Source organism: Alligator sinensis, unplaced genomic scaffold, assembly GCF_000455745.1.
Source record: "Alligator sinensis unplaced genomic scaffold, ASM45574v1 scaffold1147_1, whole genome shotgun sequence".
Taxonomy (NCBI): Eukaryota; Metazoa; Chordata; order Crocodylia; family Alligatoridae; genus Alligator; species Alligator sinensis.
The window spans coordinates 593308-611597 of record NW_005842832.1 but is presented as its reverse complement, the minus strand read 5'-3'; the positions used below and the strand labels follow the sequence as shown (position 1 = coordinate 611597).

The following is an 18290-nucleotide window of genomic DNA, read 5'->3' as shown; positions in this document are numbered from 1 at the left end:
GTGCCCTGCCACAGGCATGATAAAGGGCTGGTTTTGGAGTCATGCATCTAGCACATAAGGCATCCATTTTGAGCGGGACCCAAAAAGGGGTCTAGGAACCCACAGGGTTCAGCGGGGTCCATCAAGACTGTGTCCAAACATAAACTCAAGGGCAGCCTCCCTATTTATTATAATTACCAGCAAGACATGGCAGGAGAGAAAAAGGGGGCATCATGGCCACCCCTGGGGGCCTCATGCCATGACAAAGAAAAAACAGCAAGAACAGATTATCCTCTAGGCACAAAGAAATTTTTTGTTGTTGTTGGACCCTCTCTACCCTGGCAGGCACTTGAGCATCAGCTGTTGTCTGTCTCTATTTGTGCCATGATGTACTCTGTTGAGTCTCTTTCTCTTCCACTGTTATGGTGTATTCTCTTTCTAGGATTCTGAAAAGCTGGTCTTATCTGAGTCCACTGTTATACAGTAGAACCGATCAATTGTGGGGCATATCATGAAGAGAGGAAAAGGGAATAATGTTGCCAGATTGATTCTGGATGTGGATATTCTCTATACAAGCAATTTTTTTTTGTTTCATGCAACTGTATTTAGTTTGATATTGTTTCAGGTTTTTTTTAATTCAGGTGCAGAAGGTTATAAGGGCAGTTGCATCATTCTTTATCAAGGTGCCAGACTATTCTGAAGTACTCCAGATATACAAAAACTAATAGAGTTAGTTCTTACTTACTCAACAGAACATTCTGTATGAGACAAACTCTGTAACTAGTTTCAGACTCAGCCTTAAGAAATGCCCAGTCAGATTTTAGTAAGTTAATTTTTAAAGACACGTTGGATTGTTTTTGTTTTCCTCCTTGTGGTATTACTATGGAGTAAAATTAAAGCATGTGCTAATGGAAAACTTTACCTTATTAAAAAAATTGGGAAAAACCATTTAACCTAAAAGATGCATCTGTATAGATCAATGGCACTAACCGCAGGTCATGACCCAAATCAGGGTCTCAGGGTGTCCACCTCTTCCTCTGCCTCTCCTGCCTACAGGACTCTCCTGGTGCATGGTCCATGCAGTCTCGCAGCCGCTGCCCCCCGTGATCCTAGTCCAACCCAGGCTCTGCTGGCACCACCAGGCATGAGTGAGTCAGCAGCGGGGGTGGGGGTCACGACCCAGATTTAGAGTCACAGCAAAAAAAGGTTGGGAGCCAATGGTATAGATACTGATATAGATGCACACATATGCACCTGCCCACACAGATACTTCCTTTATGTAAGACTTCAGTCAGTTCTAACTGCAAGGGAAGCTTAAAAAGTTCATAAGAGGGCAAAGTTGTTTGGATCGCCTAACTTCATTATTGCTCTTTAACATATTTGCATTGTGTAATTTACAGTGAATTATCTGTATTTATAGCACTTGGCTTTGGATAATTGCAACATCCCTGTATGTAGTAAAGGTAGTGATTATATTCTCAACCTGAGTTTTATTTGAACACACTTTTTGTCTGGGAGTCTCTTTGGTTTAGTTTTAAATTAAAAGTTTTGCACAGTGCACAGGACATTCGGAGAGAATGTTGCTTTGTTAAATACAATTTCAAGATATATGAGGTATGAATTTTAATATTTTTTTCTCCATTAAACCTTCATGTAGTGCATTCTTGCTGCCTTCCCCCCCAACTCTGGAGCAGCACAAAACAGCCAGAGTTCCTGGTTGAATTAAACTGAATGTACAGTTTACTCTTTGTTTTCAGAAGAGATAGTGGATACACTGCAGTTTTCCTTTTCCTCGTATCCATCAAATGTCTCACCTTCTTTACCCCTCACATTACCCCGTGAATACACCCTAAATTTTTCCTGCCTCTTGCACCTTTTGTTACTCTGTGCATGCCCACAGAGCTCACCTTTGCCCTTCTTCCTGCACCTGGGACGTTTTTCAGTATGCTTATACATGCATCCTATTATTTTCTTTCACTCCTGGACTACCCTTAAAGCTGATCTGGAGTGCTGCTAGGTTTTGATAAGGTTTTTAGGATTGATTAGTGGTGATTTCCCGCTATTTTTTATAAGTGAAAGTTTAGCTGTCACAAAGAACTCATTTTAAAACGCTGTCATCTTCCGTTGTTGGCAATTTCATTAACACTACAGCTGCCCTTAAGGAAGATAATGCCTGACCCATAGTTTGAGGAGGCAGAGGGATACAGTCAAAAAAGTTAGATGTTAGACACAGGATTTCATTTTTTTAACTATATTGGAGTTAATTGTGTTGCATAAGTAAAACTATTGGGCACAAAAAATCTAGGTGTTAATTTATTAAAAGACTTATTTTTATTAGGGCTGCTACCTTAACTAATAGATTTACTTTTAAATTATCAGAAATGTAGTACACACTTTATTTTAAGAGAGAGTACATTGTATGTTTTCCTGCATAAAGAGTGAATCCCTGCTTTAAGTGCAATACGCCTTAATTATGAAGAACTGCCATAATCATGAAGGCGTTTGGGTGTATACAATCACCAAAATTATATTAATGTCGTTTTAAAGATATATATTATGTCTCATGTATTTTGCCTTTAATAATGTCACTAAACCACCTGGGTCCATATACAAATTGTGTGCTTAAATGAGCTAGAATGAATGTGTGGAAAAGTAAAAAAGTCTGGCACCAAAAGAAAACAAGACACAGCATACAACTGTGTATGCAACTGATTCAACCAGGCCAAAGTACGGATGTATAATTCTGGGAATATCAAATTACATTATACTTCATTAAAGTGCATAGCCTTGAGATTGAAAAAAGGTTATACATTTACCCCAACACAAAGTTAACAAGGCATCTAACTACAGGAACAATTTGAACTAAGTTTTTTTCACCTTTTGCACCTAAAGCTCCTTACCTTGTTTTTCTATATCTGTAAGGCTAAGTATTGACAGTCAAAAAGCCTGAGGCTGAATCAATTCAGTTTTTGCAGGTTTGTCTAAACTGCACAGATTGAACTGAAACAGAAGTGAACAGACATTTACTTGTGTTTCAGAAAATGCAGCCACATGCCTGCCATGGCTCCGGCTCTCTGACTGTATGTACACTTCCTCTTCCCGCTGTCCCCAAGGTCCTTGGGATTTGCACTCCAGAATCACAGCAGCAGGACTCTGCAGGGTTGCTCATCACTTCTTCTTCCTGCTTCCAGGCGCCTCTGGGATTTGCAGTCCACAGTCACAGCCAGCAATAAGCTTGAGCAGGGGAACAGGTGCTTAATTCCCCTCCCTGGCCCCAGACCCCAGCTTGGGTTTGCCTGGGGGGCAGTCCCGTCACCCCCCTCCCCCCCACATACACACGCAGAATGAGCTACATCCCCATCTGGGCTTGTTCCCACCCCCTTGTCAGCTAGCCCTCACTGTTCTAGCTAGGGAGCAGAGGGGCAGGGCCAGCCCCGCTCTCTGGAGCAGACAACACAGCCCAGCCCAGCACAGGGCTGCAAAATGTTGGGATGCTGAGGGACTGTGAATTAACTTGAACCAGGAAGAAGTGGTCTGGGACAGAAATTCCCTAAATCAGTTTGACCCAAATCAGTTGAGTCTGATACGACATTCAACCAGGTTTATCTTAAACCTATTTCAGCCATTTTGAAAACTGATTTATGTGCACTGAGCTTCTGTTCCGTTACAGGTTTAAACCAGTTTCTGATCACTTAAACTGGTTTATGTGCAACTTCTGTCCCTAGCCCTAGAGAAACCTTGAAATTGACAGGACTTAAATCTGATCAGGGCTGCTTTAGATGCCTTGACCTTGAGGATTCCTATTCAGAATCACCAATTATGCACTTGAATGAAATAGGTAGTTAAAAAGTAGTTCCTATGCAGTTAAGCAGTTTACACATTTAATCAGTACACAGATAACTGTTATTAGTTACCATATAAGCAATAGGCAAAAAATTGGGATTGACTTCCTATTATGCACATATGAGTTGTACCCTTTTCTAATATTAAAAAAGTTGTCTGTCCTGTTATCAGAGCAAAGACTTTAAAAGAGTGTGTTCTCAAAGTAAATAATGAAATATATGCATATCAGTAGATAAAGCAGAGCAGTAAGTCTATTTTGACACAGTAATTCAAAACTGGATGAGTTCTTGTTGTGGCGTCTGAATTAATTGTAGAAAATAAGAAACATATCAAGCCTGCATTGTTACTTCTGACCTTTCAAGCCTTGCAGGGAAGAGACCTAGGCTCTTAATAAACAGCAGTTACAATAATCTTATCAAAATATTCTGTAATCTCACAGGGCCAGAAAATTTTTCAGACTCCTTTCTAAGAGAGTGATGAACCAAACTCAGGATTTACAGGGGTGGTGCATTAGTCTTGTTCAAATTTCTAGATGCATGCTTCAGAAAACAGATTATCTGCAGACCTTGATAATGCAGCTGCTTCAGCAATTTGGTTTATATTTGTGATGTGACATATGTACATTATTTGAACAGATGAAGATTTGAGTCTCCATGTAAAGGATTATGAGTATATACTGACTAGAGTAGTTCCCCCATCTTTCTGGGTTACTTTACTAATCCACCTTAATGAGATCCTGTCTGGGATCAGATAGTACCTGCAAATGGTTTAATTTACAGCAGCGCTAAGGCTGTTCCAGACTTTACACACAAAGTTGTAAGGCTGGATTTCAAACTGTACAAGGTTACTAACTAGTTTGGAGAGCCCATAGTTAAATAGGAGATGGTGATGCAGTATTACATCATGGCCCAGAAAAATCTCCTTACTGAAGTGGGAGCATCCCAGTCTTGACAGTGTGGCATACCAGTAGTTTGTTTACAAATACAAAGCTCTACTTGCTCCGTTTTTTCTCCCACGTAGTCCCTCATGATAGGGAGGAGATGCCTAATAACATCTGCAGAGCTTCCTTATTGTTTTATAATCCCCCTTTATAAGCCTTCATTGCCTACAAGAAAACTTGACAACAGTTGAGACTGCTGTGTACTGAGGCTCCTGCCTGGCAAGTGGATCAATATTGTCTTGGGTTACACTTGTCATATTCTTTGTACTTTCTGTCATTTTCATGCATTGTCTGTTATCTTGTGCATAAACTATAAACTCTCTCAGCAGGCACTATTTTATTTTTGGTTCTGTTTTTATACAGTGGATAGCACGGTGGGGTCCAAGTCCATGACTTTGGCTCCTTTTACGTGTTGATCTGACTTGTTGTCAATTAAATGCTGCCTTGATCTATGAAGCTAGATTGGGTTTTGCTTGCAGATATCTAATCCATTCCATACAAACTAGTGTGAGGGGATGGAAAATGTGATTCTTAGTTATGTATGAAAGAAGGTGAGTATGGTTACTGTTAGTACACCAAGTGTGCTAGGTGATTCACAGAACAGATTTCCTGCAGCAGAACAATTTTATTTCAAGCCTCATCAGTATGCGAGAGTAACAGATAAATTAGAAATGGATAAAAGGGAAGGATGAGGATTACAGTAAAACCCTTTGTATGACTACATTCTCCAGCTTTCTGCCTCTTTTTTTACTTGTTGATCCTGAAGAGCACTTGAATTTTTAAATGATTTAAATGGGGACAGACAAGGGACCTGGTTACTGAGAACGCTCTGTACAAAGGAAGTATAATGGCTGAAGGTAAGAAGACAGGAATTGGAGGAAAATACCAAGGGGGCACTAAATCTGACATCTTTAGCAGACAGGATTTCAGGCATGAGATGCTGGCTTGGTTGGAGTGATTAAATGCCTTGAGAATCTGGAGAAGTTTATGCTTAATACACAAATCAAAAGTTTCAGGGTGTAAAGTAGAATGTGGCTTAGTCCGATCCATATTTATTACCAGACAAAAATATTTAATGAATATTAAGATGAAGTAAAGGTTTAGAGCACCAATAAGGATCTCAGGATAAAAACACCTCAGGCATGTTGTGCTTATTCCCAAAACCAGCATTGTGAACCTGTGAAATTAAGTTTATACTTAAGGGAAATGCAAACAGGTTAGGATACAAATGCATGGTCATGTCATCCAAGCAGTTTTAACTCTGCCCTATCATCATAACAAAAATGCAACAGCTGTTAATTTAGTTTCTTTAAATCTGTCTTTAGATCTCATCTACACAAAATTTCAGTGATCTTTAATTAAATGTCAAGTTTGAATACTCAGTGTTATTTCAATGTCAAGGTTGGTTGGGTGGAAGGAAAGGGCTGACAAGAACTTAAAGGATTTTTTTAAAAATTAATGCCAATTCATAAAGTCAATTAATTTTGTAAATTTGCTTGCAAGTAAATTTACAAAATTAATTTTGTTCTCCAAGACTGTTTTGGAAGGACGTGTGTATTTTTCACGCATGGTGGAATGCTTGAAAACCTGCTTTTAAGTGTAAAATTTCATTCATTCCTACCTGTAAAAGTAAGACCAGTGAATCTACTCCAGTGCCCAAAGGCAACCATCAGAATCAAGGGAACACTGTACAAACACGAAGTACATAATATGTGTTTTGAAGAGGTTATAAGCTAAGATAATACTAAACTATATGTAGAATAAAGAAAAGAAGTAGAATAAAAAATATATGATACAGTTGGGATTTTCTTGTTTTGTTATTAGAAGTTAATAAATACACATCAGCTATAGAGAATGGTGTAGCAACATATTCTTGATTAATCAACTAATTTGTGTAGGCATCACAGAAGAAATGGGTATTAATAGGGTAATGAAGGAAGTAGAGGCTAATGGCTGTTCATTTTACCTCCAGCTTCTGGCCTCTAAGATAGCTGCAAGCTCCAAAGTCCTGCTGAGAATATGGCATTGGAGGGACTTAGGAGTGAGATACTACTTAGACCTCACCATCTTGGATAGCTTTCCCTATATCCATCGGGGAACAGGAGATGCTGGGCAGGTCCTGCTTTCTGCCCTGTTGGTGTGGTTGGAGCTGCTGATACCATGAGCCACAGGTTCAGTTTTAAAGGAAAAGTTAGTTACTGTGGCTGCTGACAGACATGGGAAAAAAAAAAAGTGCTTTACTGGAAGAGGAAGTATGTTAGTTCGACCCAGTTCCCCAGTCTGCGTAGATCATGTGTTTCAGCAGGGCTTTTTGGTTCGATCAGCTATTAGATAAAAGTGCCAAAAAGCCCTGCTGAAGTGTGTGATCTATACCGACGTTGGGCAGACTAGGTCAAATTAAGATGTTGCCTCTTCTGGGTATGTACTGTGCTTGGCATGGGGGTGCACTGGTCTTAAAGTAAAGCACTGGGATTTGGGGTTTTTTCACATCTGTAAGCTGTCTGTATTGCAGAGTTTGGGAAATAATTGGACAGAGTTTTAATTGACATAACATTTCTGAAAATATTAGGTAATCTTGGTACATTTAATTTAGCAAATTCCTCATCCAGTTTACATAAAGTTTGTGTTCCTTGCCCCTTTTAAATAATGAGTATTTTAAATGCATTATAAACAAAACTAAGTTAATTTATTTTTCACCATCACACATTGTCAGATACATTGCAAAAGTTCACATTTAATATCTGAAGAGCAAATCGGTTGTTTGGATAGATAATAAATGTTGCTCTCTCACTTTTTCACTATTGCATATTGTGGTATAGTTATTCTCTGGCATATACTTGATCTTGTCCTTTTCTTAGACTTCTTCACTACTTTAAATGTGGCAACCATTATGTCCTTATTTTATGCATCACATCTGTCAGTTTTAATTGCATTGTTTAACAAATAATGGAATATTGTGTCATCATAATATAGTGCTACTGTGGTGGTATGTACAGTGAATTGGGCCTAAAAGATTTTAAATAACATTTTAGAAGATTTGTATACGTTTCTTTCTCTCATGATGTTGTTTATATGTTTAACAAGTGGCTTTTCTCTACTTGCTAGTAACTATGGCACAGTATTTGTACAGTCAGTTTATAGCTTTAAAAACCAAGTCTGCGGGCGTGTCTACATGTGCATTTATGCTGGCCCTAAATTTACTGCATAGTAAGTGAGAATAGGCTGGTGTCTACATGTGTAGGCTTTAAAGTGCATTAACACTGTGTGTGGACTGACTTGGGACTAAAGTTAGTCCCAACTCAGTCCATACACAGTGTTACTGTGCAGTAAGGCATCTACACGTGCATTGTTGCACAATAACTAATCGGGTGTAAATTTGATACCTTCATGATGCAGGTATCAAATTTATGCTGAAGTTGGCATAAATTTCCATATTTACTGCACAGTATTTGTGTGCGTGTGTAGACACGCATCTGTACTGCGCAGTAATTTCGGTTACTGCACAGTAAATGCGCATGTGTAGATGCACCCAGTCTTAGCTAGATTTCAGTTACTCTATACTTTTGTGCACGTTTTGTTACTTTTTGTTTGTTCTTCAAAAGTGTAGGGTTTGTTGTTGTAAAAAGGATTATATATACCAGGTCTTATTCCCCCTTGATTTTAACATGACAAAATGTTTCTTTATTGCTCAAAAATCACTGAGGAGAAAACTAAAGCAACTAAAGATATAGTACTACAGAGCTATCCAACTTCTAAGTGGCCAGTAGCTGCACACTCGCAGGTAACAGCATGTTGAACTATGGGCCCCGCTGGCTGAATGCAACACAGGCACCACTCCCCCTCTCCCACTCCATTGCTGCACCAAGCACACTCTTCCCCATGTGTCCATGCAGCCCCAGACTTACCCTCGGCTTCCCAGGCCACACCATGCTGGCCCTGCATTGCCCTACCCTGCCAGTTGGACAGCCCTGGAGTAGTATGCTCTATCATGTTGCTGTTGTTTTGTAGTTCTGATTTCCTTTTTAATATGAAGATATCCTGCGTTGGCTGCTGATTTTGTCTGTACTTATCATTGCAAAAATATTGTACCAGTTAGAGTGCTTTGTTTCACAGCAATTCTGCATGATCATTGCTGAAATGACTTCTTCTGAAAAGTAACTAAACTTTTTGGCCGCCATACTTGGCTTTAGTGACAATACTGCAGTGGTTAATCTGTTTACAATAGCTTTACTTGGCCTTTGTGCATAGGAATCCTTCTTCCTACCACATGTGCGTGTACACTCAGTTTTACAGCACATACCTCAGTATTGCAGCAGCATTTTCATCCATTTCACAGCAGGGGTTTATGTGCCTTCTGCTAAAAACAACAGTGAAAAATACCTCACTTGCATCTTCCAGAGAGCATGCTATTTATAATGCTTGTAAGAGGGAACAGTGAAGAATTCCTCATGCACATTCATATGCACACACTCACATGTGTATCTTAGAGTTTATCACCATGCTATCTGACAGTCTTTGTATGTGGAAAAGGAAAATTAAATTTAGCTTGTCACTTTCATGAAATTTGCCTCTGAGTAGAGCAATAACACACCAAAGATTAAATTTGTTGATCTAGCAAAATGTCCCACCCACGAGTATAACTGAGTCTTTCCAACATTGATCTTGCCTGATGCGAGATGAGGGGAGAATCTTGTTGGTCTTCTGCAGCCTCCAAAATGTGAACCATTTTACACAGGGCTGAACCTAGGAGCCCTGTAAATGTGGGTTGTTGCTTCCATACTAAAGGTGGTAGATTCCTGTGTGCCAGCTCCTGGTGCTCCAAGGATGTTACCTCGTATAGAACCTACTTTTACCTTGTTGGAAGCATATATGAGAGGATGAAAAATGGTTTCTCAAACTATGCATTTCTATGTCTATGGGGTGTTTAACAATGCAGTGTTTAATGCATTAGATTGTGGCTTAGATAATTTAATATCTTCCACTGACACAAGATTTATAACGGAACATTTTTCATGTTAAAAGGTTTAGAAATGAGTCAGTTACAGAAGCTAGAATTCTATCTTACACTCATACATTGAAGAGAACCATAAACTCTTGGCAATGATATTAAATTATCTTCATACCATTAGGTCACATGAGATGTATTATTACTAGCTCCTGTGCTGACTTATTTACACCAACTTATTTACACCGTTGGTGTAACTTGAATGAATGTACATTAGTGAGATTAAACTAAAATATACCAGTAGTTTCTTTTGGTTCACCACTGACATCTTAAATGGATCTTACATAATATTCAACAGTATTTTAATAGTTTGAAGAAATATCTCAAGTGCTACCTGTTAGAGGTACACCAATTATATTGGTCCATATCAGATCGGCACCAATAAAAGGAAAATTGACATTATCGGCAGTTGTCTTTTTTTGGCAGCGTATCCAATAATGTCACGGATAAATGCCATTTGCATGTGCACAGCCACAGCATGCACATGACCAGGAATGCAGCCTGGCAGCGTTGAGAACTGCGTCCTGCTGCTAAGTCTGTGGAGGAGAAGTGACATGGGGGAGGAAAGGGGCATTGAGGGTGCAGATCGAGACCCCCATGGTGAGGGAGGCAGTGGAGCTGGGGCCAGGGGCAGGGGTAGAGGTGGGCACTGCCCAGCCAGGGTGGGGTGGGGTGGGGTTCAGGACAGACCTGTGAGTGGGTCATCTGGGGTGGGGGTGGGAGTGGTGCCTTTCCCCCGTGGGGGGGGGGCAGGGTCAGGGCTGCACTCGGGGCAGGCGGGGGCTGGGTGGGTGGCAGCAATGCTGGGAGGGGTGGCTATGGAATGGGCTATAGCCACCCCAGAATTCACTATAGCCCGCCCACCCAAGTGCTGCTGCTGCCCACCCTGCCCCCATACCCTGAGTGCAGCCCTGGTCTAGCCCCCCCACCAAGAAGAAGCCAGCACAGCCCCTGGCTCCAAGCCCAGATCATAAAGCCTTGCCCCATGCACAAATCCAAGGGTTACATGCCCCACATGCCTTCCCCAGGGGTGCACACAGTTGCAGGGAACTGCCCCCCCAACCTCACATGCCCCCCAGGTGAGCCACTCATGTCCCACTCCCCACCCTGCCCTGGCTGGGCAGCCCCCCTGCCCCAACCCTATTCCCACCCTCACCTTGGGGGGCCTCGATCTGCTCCCCCCAAACCCTTTCTCTCCCCCACATCCCTTCTTCCCCCACCCCGACTTACCAGTCCAACACTACTGTCCTAGCTGCCGGGCTGCATATTGGCTATTGGATCGGTATTGGCTGATTAATAATCAGCCATCGGTATCAGCCAAAAAAATCTTTATCAGTGCACCCCTACTACGTGTTGTGCTTTAATTTATTTAATTCATTTATTTGTTTTTTGGGGGGTGGCTTAAAAGCAACTGAGATTTTACTGAGCAATACACTCTGCTTTAGCACTACCTGACATCAGCTATGTATTTTGAAATAGCTGCATAACAAGTGATTGTCACTGGAGTGACTGTGTAGGAAATATATTAAAGCAGCAGTATTTAATTTGTGTGCACATGCATGTGCACACACGCATGTATATTTGAATGTATATAAGGTCCCATTGAGCACTGATGAAATAAGATTGAGGCAATGAGTACATTCTGTTTTGTTAATGTCTGTCTTGGTTCTTATAGCAGCTCATCACTGTAGTGCATTAGCACCTTTACAAGGGTAGCCAACAACATGAGTACCAATCAGCACACACAATTCATTCTTTCTCTGTTTCTCTAAGAAAAAAGTATACTTTTCTTTTTAAGACACCCTTCCCCCACACACAGACGTACACATGTGTGACTTTATGACCTTAATTATGCAGCTCCCAATACTTCCTCAGAAGAAACAATTCTATTTCCCTAGAGTGACCTTAACTTCCACCTTTTGTGAGTGGGGAAAGAAACTTTAATTTCCTCTAATGGAGGAATGCAAGACAGCATATATGCTGTGAAGGAAAGATGGCATGTATACTGTGTGTGAGAGAGGGCAGCCAAACTTTGTCTAACCAGGGGATCAGTGGCAGTTTGCCAGGTGTGAGAGAGCTGCAGCTAGCTTTTCTGTCATATAATTTTATTGGTTTTCTTAAAGCAATTACAATAATGTAATAAAATGCAATTCATGAGGAAGAAAAACATAGGGGTGAGAAGGCAGGAACTATCACTAATGAGGATAAACAAGAAATGTACTTTTTCTGTATGTTCCTGAAATCTGAGAGATTTCTGATTTCCAAACTAAGACGTTCTTCTTTTACTTTTTGCATACTAGTACTTCAAGATGATAATATTAAGTGGCTCAGTTAATAGCAATGTAGGTCTATCTTTAAAATGTTATTATTACCAGTTATTTGGGGATATTTATAGAACAGTTTACCAGTTGTGTGTGTGTGTGTGTGTGTGTGTGTGTGTGTATACACCAATAAGGAAAGCATTCCAGAGTTGTAGATTTGATTAACTGAATGGGGAAAAAAATTAATAACTTAGAAATAAAATTGCTACTAATGCTGCTAAAGATTTTCTGCACTGAAGGAAACATTTTCCTTGGTGATGTTACACTGCATAGGTTTGTACAGAAAGAAAGAAACAACAAAAACAACAATTTGCTTTGAAAATCTAGATGTTGGAGATGCCCGTTAGCCCATACGCAGTCTCAGAGGAACAGCTAGAATCTTATTCAGTGTTACTTATGCTAATTAAAATCAGCTGTACAAATACTCCCCACTTTATCTCAAAATTCACCATACTTGTTTGAAGAGAGAGAGCAAATGAAACAACAGCCTTTTATTCTACTCACCCTTTAGTTCTACTGAGTAAAAAAAATACTTTTTTACTGACCTCACAGAAAAAAAGTGGTATTCATTGGATGTCTTTAGTGATTCTAAGCCCCCACCCCCCTTACATATTACAGGATTGCAAAATTAATGGGTTAATTGAGCAATTAACCGCAGACCAGCTACACATGCAAAGTAGCTGTCACACAATAAAAAGCTCCAAAGAGCTGTAAAGTTAGACCTCAGAAATGTGTACTAACTTTTTAGCTGGTTGCTATTAAGCTTTAATTTACACATGTGTAGCAGGATCCTGCAGGGATCCTCCAACCCTGGGGGTTTCCTGTACCCCCAGGGCAGAGGGGATTGCTTCTGCAGTGATCCTCCAGCCCAAGGTGTCTCCCCTCTCCTCCCCCTCCCCCCCATTGGGAGCCCCTCAGCTGGGATGCGTGGGGGCTTGCTGGTGCATGTGAGATACAGAAGCAGGGGAGACGTGGCATGGCAGGAGGTGCAATTGTGTGAATTGGTCATTAGATCCCATCATGCCTTTAGCTTCACATGTAGAGGGGGCCTAAGTATCCTAGCTGCAGTACCTTCAGAAACTTGTACCAGCAACTCAAATTACAGAATTCAGTTCTAAGTCACTGGATTTGAAATTTAACTAAAAATAATAGTTATGCTATTATGGGAAATAATTAGGAATTTTTGAGCAGCCACTTGTGGGCAGGCAGAGTGGGTTGGAGGTGGCCTTGAGCTGGAGCCACATGTACTGGGACAGGAGCCTCCCAGTTGTAGCTCACCCCCCAACCCTACATGGCTAGGTATGTGATGCCCAGCACATGTCCCCATGGCCACTTCCTTCCCCACACTACCTGCTGCCTCAAGCAGCACAACAGGGGCAGGAGGAGGAAGAGCTGCTGGAGATGGGGGTGCTGAGCAGTACCTAGGTGGCTACATCCACACTAGGAGCAGCCCGCCCCCTCCCCCCCAGGAAGCTGTGCATGCTGGCCAGGACTGGGGCAGGTGGAAGTACAGTGTGGGGTGCCCTGGAAAGGAACAGGTGGGACTTGGCCCCATGTGAGCACTGCAGAGACAGCTCCAGGCCAGATGGGGGAGGAGGGCGGACTAGACCTGCTTTGCCCTTGCGAGCACTGCTGCAGGTGTCCTTTGCCCCCCCCCCCCCCCCCCCCCCCCCCCCCGCCCCTCCTCCCCCCCCCCCCCCCCGGCCTAGTTCCCAGGACCTAGCATGGGCAGCTCCCAAATACACAATGTGCAAGAGTAAGATTTTATTATGAGCTACTATGCAATCACCTCTATATGCACTACTCAAAACATTTAAAATGGGACAAAAATTATTTTTGAAATAAAAAAATTAAATATTTTATAGTAGATGTTTGATTTTTAGTATATGATTTGTTTTGTATTTATAACTTGTAAATCTGAAAGATTTTGTGTGTGTGGCCCTTGACAGCTCACCAAAACTCATTAAGTGTCCCTCCAGCCGAAATAATTGTCCACCCCTGTTGTAGCATGTAGCTGTCCTCTGCTTACGATGCTTTCAGCATGCAGTGCTCCACCCTTTCTAAAGGAGCAACATCACACCTCGAATCAGCATGGAATTTTTCATAATAGGATTTGCAGCTTCTATGTGACACACCACTGTATAAAAATATTAAGGTAATTAATCAGCTCCATTTTGTCAAGCTGGAGGAAACTGCGAAAATGTACTTAACTTCCATTTAAATTAGTTGAAGTCATTAATTGATTTCAGTCGAAGTTAGATTCAGCGCATAGAGGCTGGTTTCTTTCTCTCTCAGAATTCTGTTACCTCTATTAGAAAGATTCTGTTCTGTCTTGGTATTAAATATCATGGCATCTATTAATTCTCTGCAATCAAGATGTGGCAGCATTAATACCAAAACATTAATAAAAATAATAAATTAGTGTTCTTTAAATTGATTTCCATTAACTGTAAAATGGAGTGTAAGTAGACGCTAGAATTATAGACTGGATTATTGGGGGAATTGAGGCCTAAGAGTACAGTTATTTATGTTGTAGAACATTGCAAATGACTTCTCATGAAGAAATTAAAATACATCCCAGATACTTACACATTCCACTTACATAGATATGCAAATACTTTTTTTTATTAAGATGATGTCCTTTTTGTTCTAATAGCCTTACTGTGCATAAAGTGTGCATTGTGCTGGAAGGTCCATTAATGACACGGAGATTACACACCTATTCATGTTTTTATCTTTTTAAATGTGCAATTCCTTTCATTTTGCCTTTGATTTTTCTGATAGATTTATTATTGTTATTTTACAGAAAAAGCAAAGAACAAAGGATCTATCCCAGCTGTTTCATTCATACAGTCCTTATGATCACAAGGTAAGAAAAAATACACTACCTGCCTTTTTTGTTAAGAGCTATCTCAGTCATATGAGGTAACCTTATCTTCTGGTTAGTAGAAAGGGAGTTATGAATATCTTGAAAGGTTCTAAAGAATCTTTGTTTTCTTTGTGATATTATATTAAATGTATCACTCAATTTCTTCACCTCGGTCTCGCACGGCTGTATTCCTGGATTTAGTATTTGTGCAATCTAAATCTCAGAGTGATCTCTTTAAAGAGTAATTTACAGATTGATACCAAACCTTTTAAAATAACCTTAGGATGAACCTATTTTTTTTTCTTCATTTATAGCATCTAACTCTTGAGTATGTTGGTTAGCTTGTTATGCCAATTAAATCTTGAACTAAGTTGTAGCCATGAATTTTATTGATTCTGGAGGCATTGGTGGAGAAGGTTGCTTTAACACAGTATTCACTGTATTCTAAGGAAGAAAACGCACAATGTTGTTCATTATTTGTATCATCCTAGTACCTAGGAATCCTAGTCATAAACCCAGGATGCTAAAATTTTGGGTACTGTATTATAAACATTAAAGGGAAACAATGGCCTGTTTCCCAAAACCTAAGAATCTAAGTCAAGAGACAGTGGGCGGATGCAGGCATAGGAACAAGCAGCAGCACAAGACCATAATTGGTGATCATGATAAGCAGTGATTTTAGAAATTCAACAGCCTGATTGTTGTCAGGCTTCTATAGACCTCAGAGCAAAGAAGCAAAAAAGGACTTTAAAGGAGAATATTGGGTGGTTCTGAAGATGTTGACAGGGAGCTTCTCCCAAATCTGAATATATATCCAAGAGTTTGCTTTTTTAAGCAAGTACATCGGAACTTTTAACTGTTCCTCAGAAATATGAAATCTGTGTTCCTTGTATTGCTGTTTTGTATAGTGGAAGGTTTTTGCATACTTGGAAAATGTGCAATTTTTGTATATAAAAAATTTATTAGATGAGATGCATATCTGTCCAGGCATCCCTATTGGTAAGATATGACCGGCTATGGCAGTGCTTCCCAAACTTTTCCTCAGTATGACCCCATTTACGGCCCCATTTCTTCAGCATGGCCCTATTTCCTCAACATAGCCCCTCACTCCCAACCCACAGCCCTCCATCCCATGACCTCATCTACTGATGTTGTGAACCCATTTGGGGTCACAACCCACAGTTTGGGAACCACTGTGCTATGCAGCAGATAACTATGTGTCAGAAATTAAGAACTGTTTCATATATGTTTAAATGGACCGAAGAACTTCAGGTAGTTTGTTGCTGCAATATTTCCATAGTAACCAATTGTCTCGAGTACTTACAATTTAGAAAAGCATTTTCAAATAGTAGATATGTAATTGCTAAAATTGTGGAATATATCATTTCAGATTAAATTAAGTTGAAATCTCTTCTTTATAGAAAGACTAGCATCATATGTCTAGTCTGACAGTACAGATGTTCAGGACGGGGGGAAATTGATAAATGTTAATAGGAAAGGAAATTAGAGTGACAGGATTTCTGAGGGGAATATTGCTTTTTAAGGTTAGAACAATTTAAGGTAAATGTAATAGTAGATCAATTAAGATCTAATAAAGAAAAGCAACAGAGGAACCAAAAGCTTTGATACTCTTCTTTTTGTCTAAATTCTCCAGTGCCAAACACTTTTTATTCATAGTACAAGGAAATTCCATTATTCTTTTATTAGCACCTTTAATGGAGCTTAGCCATTTGCAAGTTCTGCTGCCTTCCTGCTCATATCCTTTGTGGCATTATATCAAAGTATCCTCAAATGATTTTGGCTTCAGTTGCAAAGACTTATGCACTCCTTTACAAATTAGTCATCAGACAACATGGAATTGAATATAAATGCTTAGATATATTTCTTTTTGATCTCAGTTTTAGGACCTTTATTAATTATTAGAAGTATCAGAATTGCTTGATGAGTGAATTTTGAAGCTCTCAAAAGGTTTACCCTTTTGCCATTTTCATGCATGCTACCTGTGTGCACAAGCGCCTAAGGGAGCAAAGGGAACAAAAGGAAAAATGCATGTTTATAGGGAAAATCTCTCTCCCCCATTTCTTTTTATTTCTTCCATTGCAGTATTTTCCCAGGGCAATCCACTACCGAGTTACAGTGGGCCTGGAAGACCAGCTGCAGATATTATGACTAGATCGAGTTAGTTTCTAGTTTAATCCTTCTTTCTAGTACTGATAACCAATAAACATTTTTAATCACAAATATAACAGGCACTAATGTTACTCAAAACTGCACAGATATTTAAAATACATGTTTATTTTAGTTTTACTTCAGTTTGGTTTTGGCTGATATGTACTGGCCAACAGTTTTCTGGGATTGTTTTTTATGGTATAGGAGAGAGCTTGACTAAAGAAACCTGATTATGATTTTGCAAAGGTGAAGTCAGTGAAGAACCATCTTGTGATTTGTTTGAACTTCAGGATGTGTGACTAGTTTGATAAAAAGGTTTAGGTTTGAGACTTTCTCTCCATTATACCAAATGGGGGAACAAAAGAGGACAGAATAGAGCCAGAAGAGTTGTTCAGAGCAGTTAAGAGATCAGGATAGGAAATTAGCTCACATTGGCTCTCACTGGACACCATAATGGGAGATTGCAGTGTTATGGCTTCATCCTTTGGCCATGTGATACAGCCAAGGGACAAGAGGAGATTTATCTAGAAAAAGTCCATGTTGCCAAGCTGGTTATTAGCCAGCCATGCGAAAGAGTAAGTCTATGTGCTGGGAATGGTATTATGGATATCTTTTCTGGACTCTCATCCATACATTATTTAGGCTTGCTAATATTGAGGAAACCTATTTAAGGGTATCTTATCTTTTGGAATATGTCTCTAATACATTTACCTGCTTTTTAAAAATATTTAAGTGGCTGGTGGCGAGAGGTGGCAAAGACAGCATCCCCCCCACCCCTGGTCTATTACTCCTCGATCTGCTGGCAGCATGGCATTACTCTGTGGTGGTACGACTGGCACAAGGGTCATTACTCTGTGGTGGTACGACTGGCACTGGTGGTGGTGGCAGCAACAAGGCTCCCTAACCCACTCCACCCTCCTGTGCTGGCTCCCACCTTCTGGGCTGTGGAAGTGGCCCAGTGCCAGTTTGACCAGGCTGCAGTCCCATGCTCCACTGTGGGCGCACAAATTTGGGGGAGTATGTGCCCCCCCATGTGCCTCGGCGCATTGCCTATGTGCTTGACCCCTCCCCAGGACTACATGCAGTGGTGGGAAGCCATGCCCCCCACTAGCACCCCTCCCCAGATGAGCCACCCATGGCTCCATCCTGCTATCTGGCTGGGCC

General features: G+C 40.6%; 1 protein-coding gene across 1 annotated transcript in view; it reads left to right on the top strand.

The window, feature by feature from the left end:
- The window catches only part of LOC102378250 (threonylcarbamoyladenosine tRNA methylthiotransferase-like), a 179002-nt gene that overhangs the window by 16634 nt on the left and 144078 nt on the right, over positions 1-18290 (top strand). The window contains exon 3 of the mRNA XM_006035410.3: positions 14895-14957. Coding sequence (XP_006035472.1) covers positions 14895-14957 — 63 coding nt within the window. The remainder of the gene's footprint in view (positions 1-14894; positions 14958-18290) is intronic.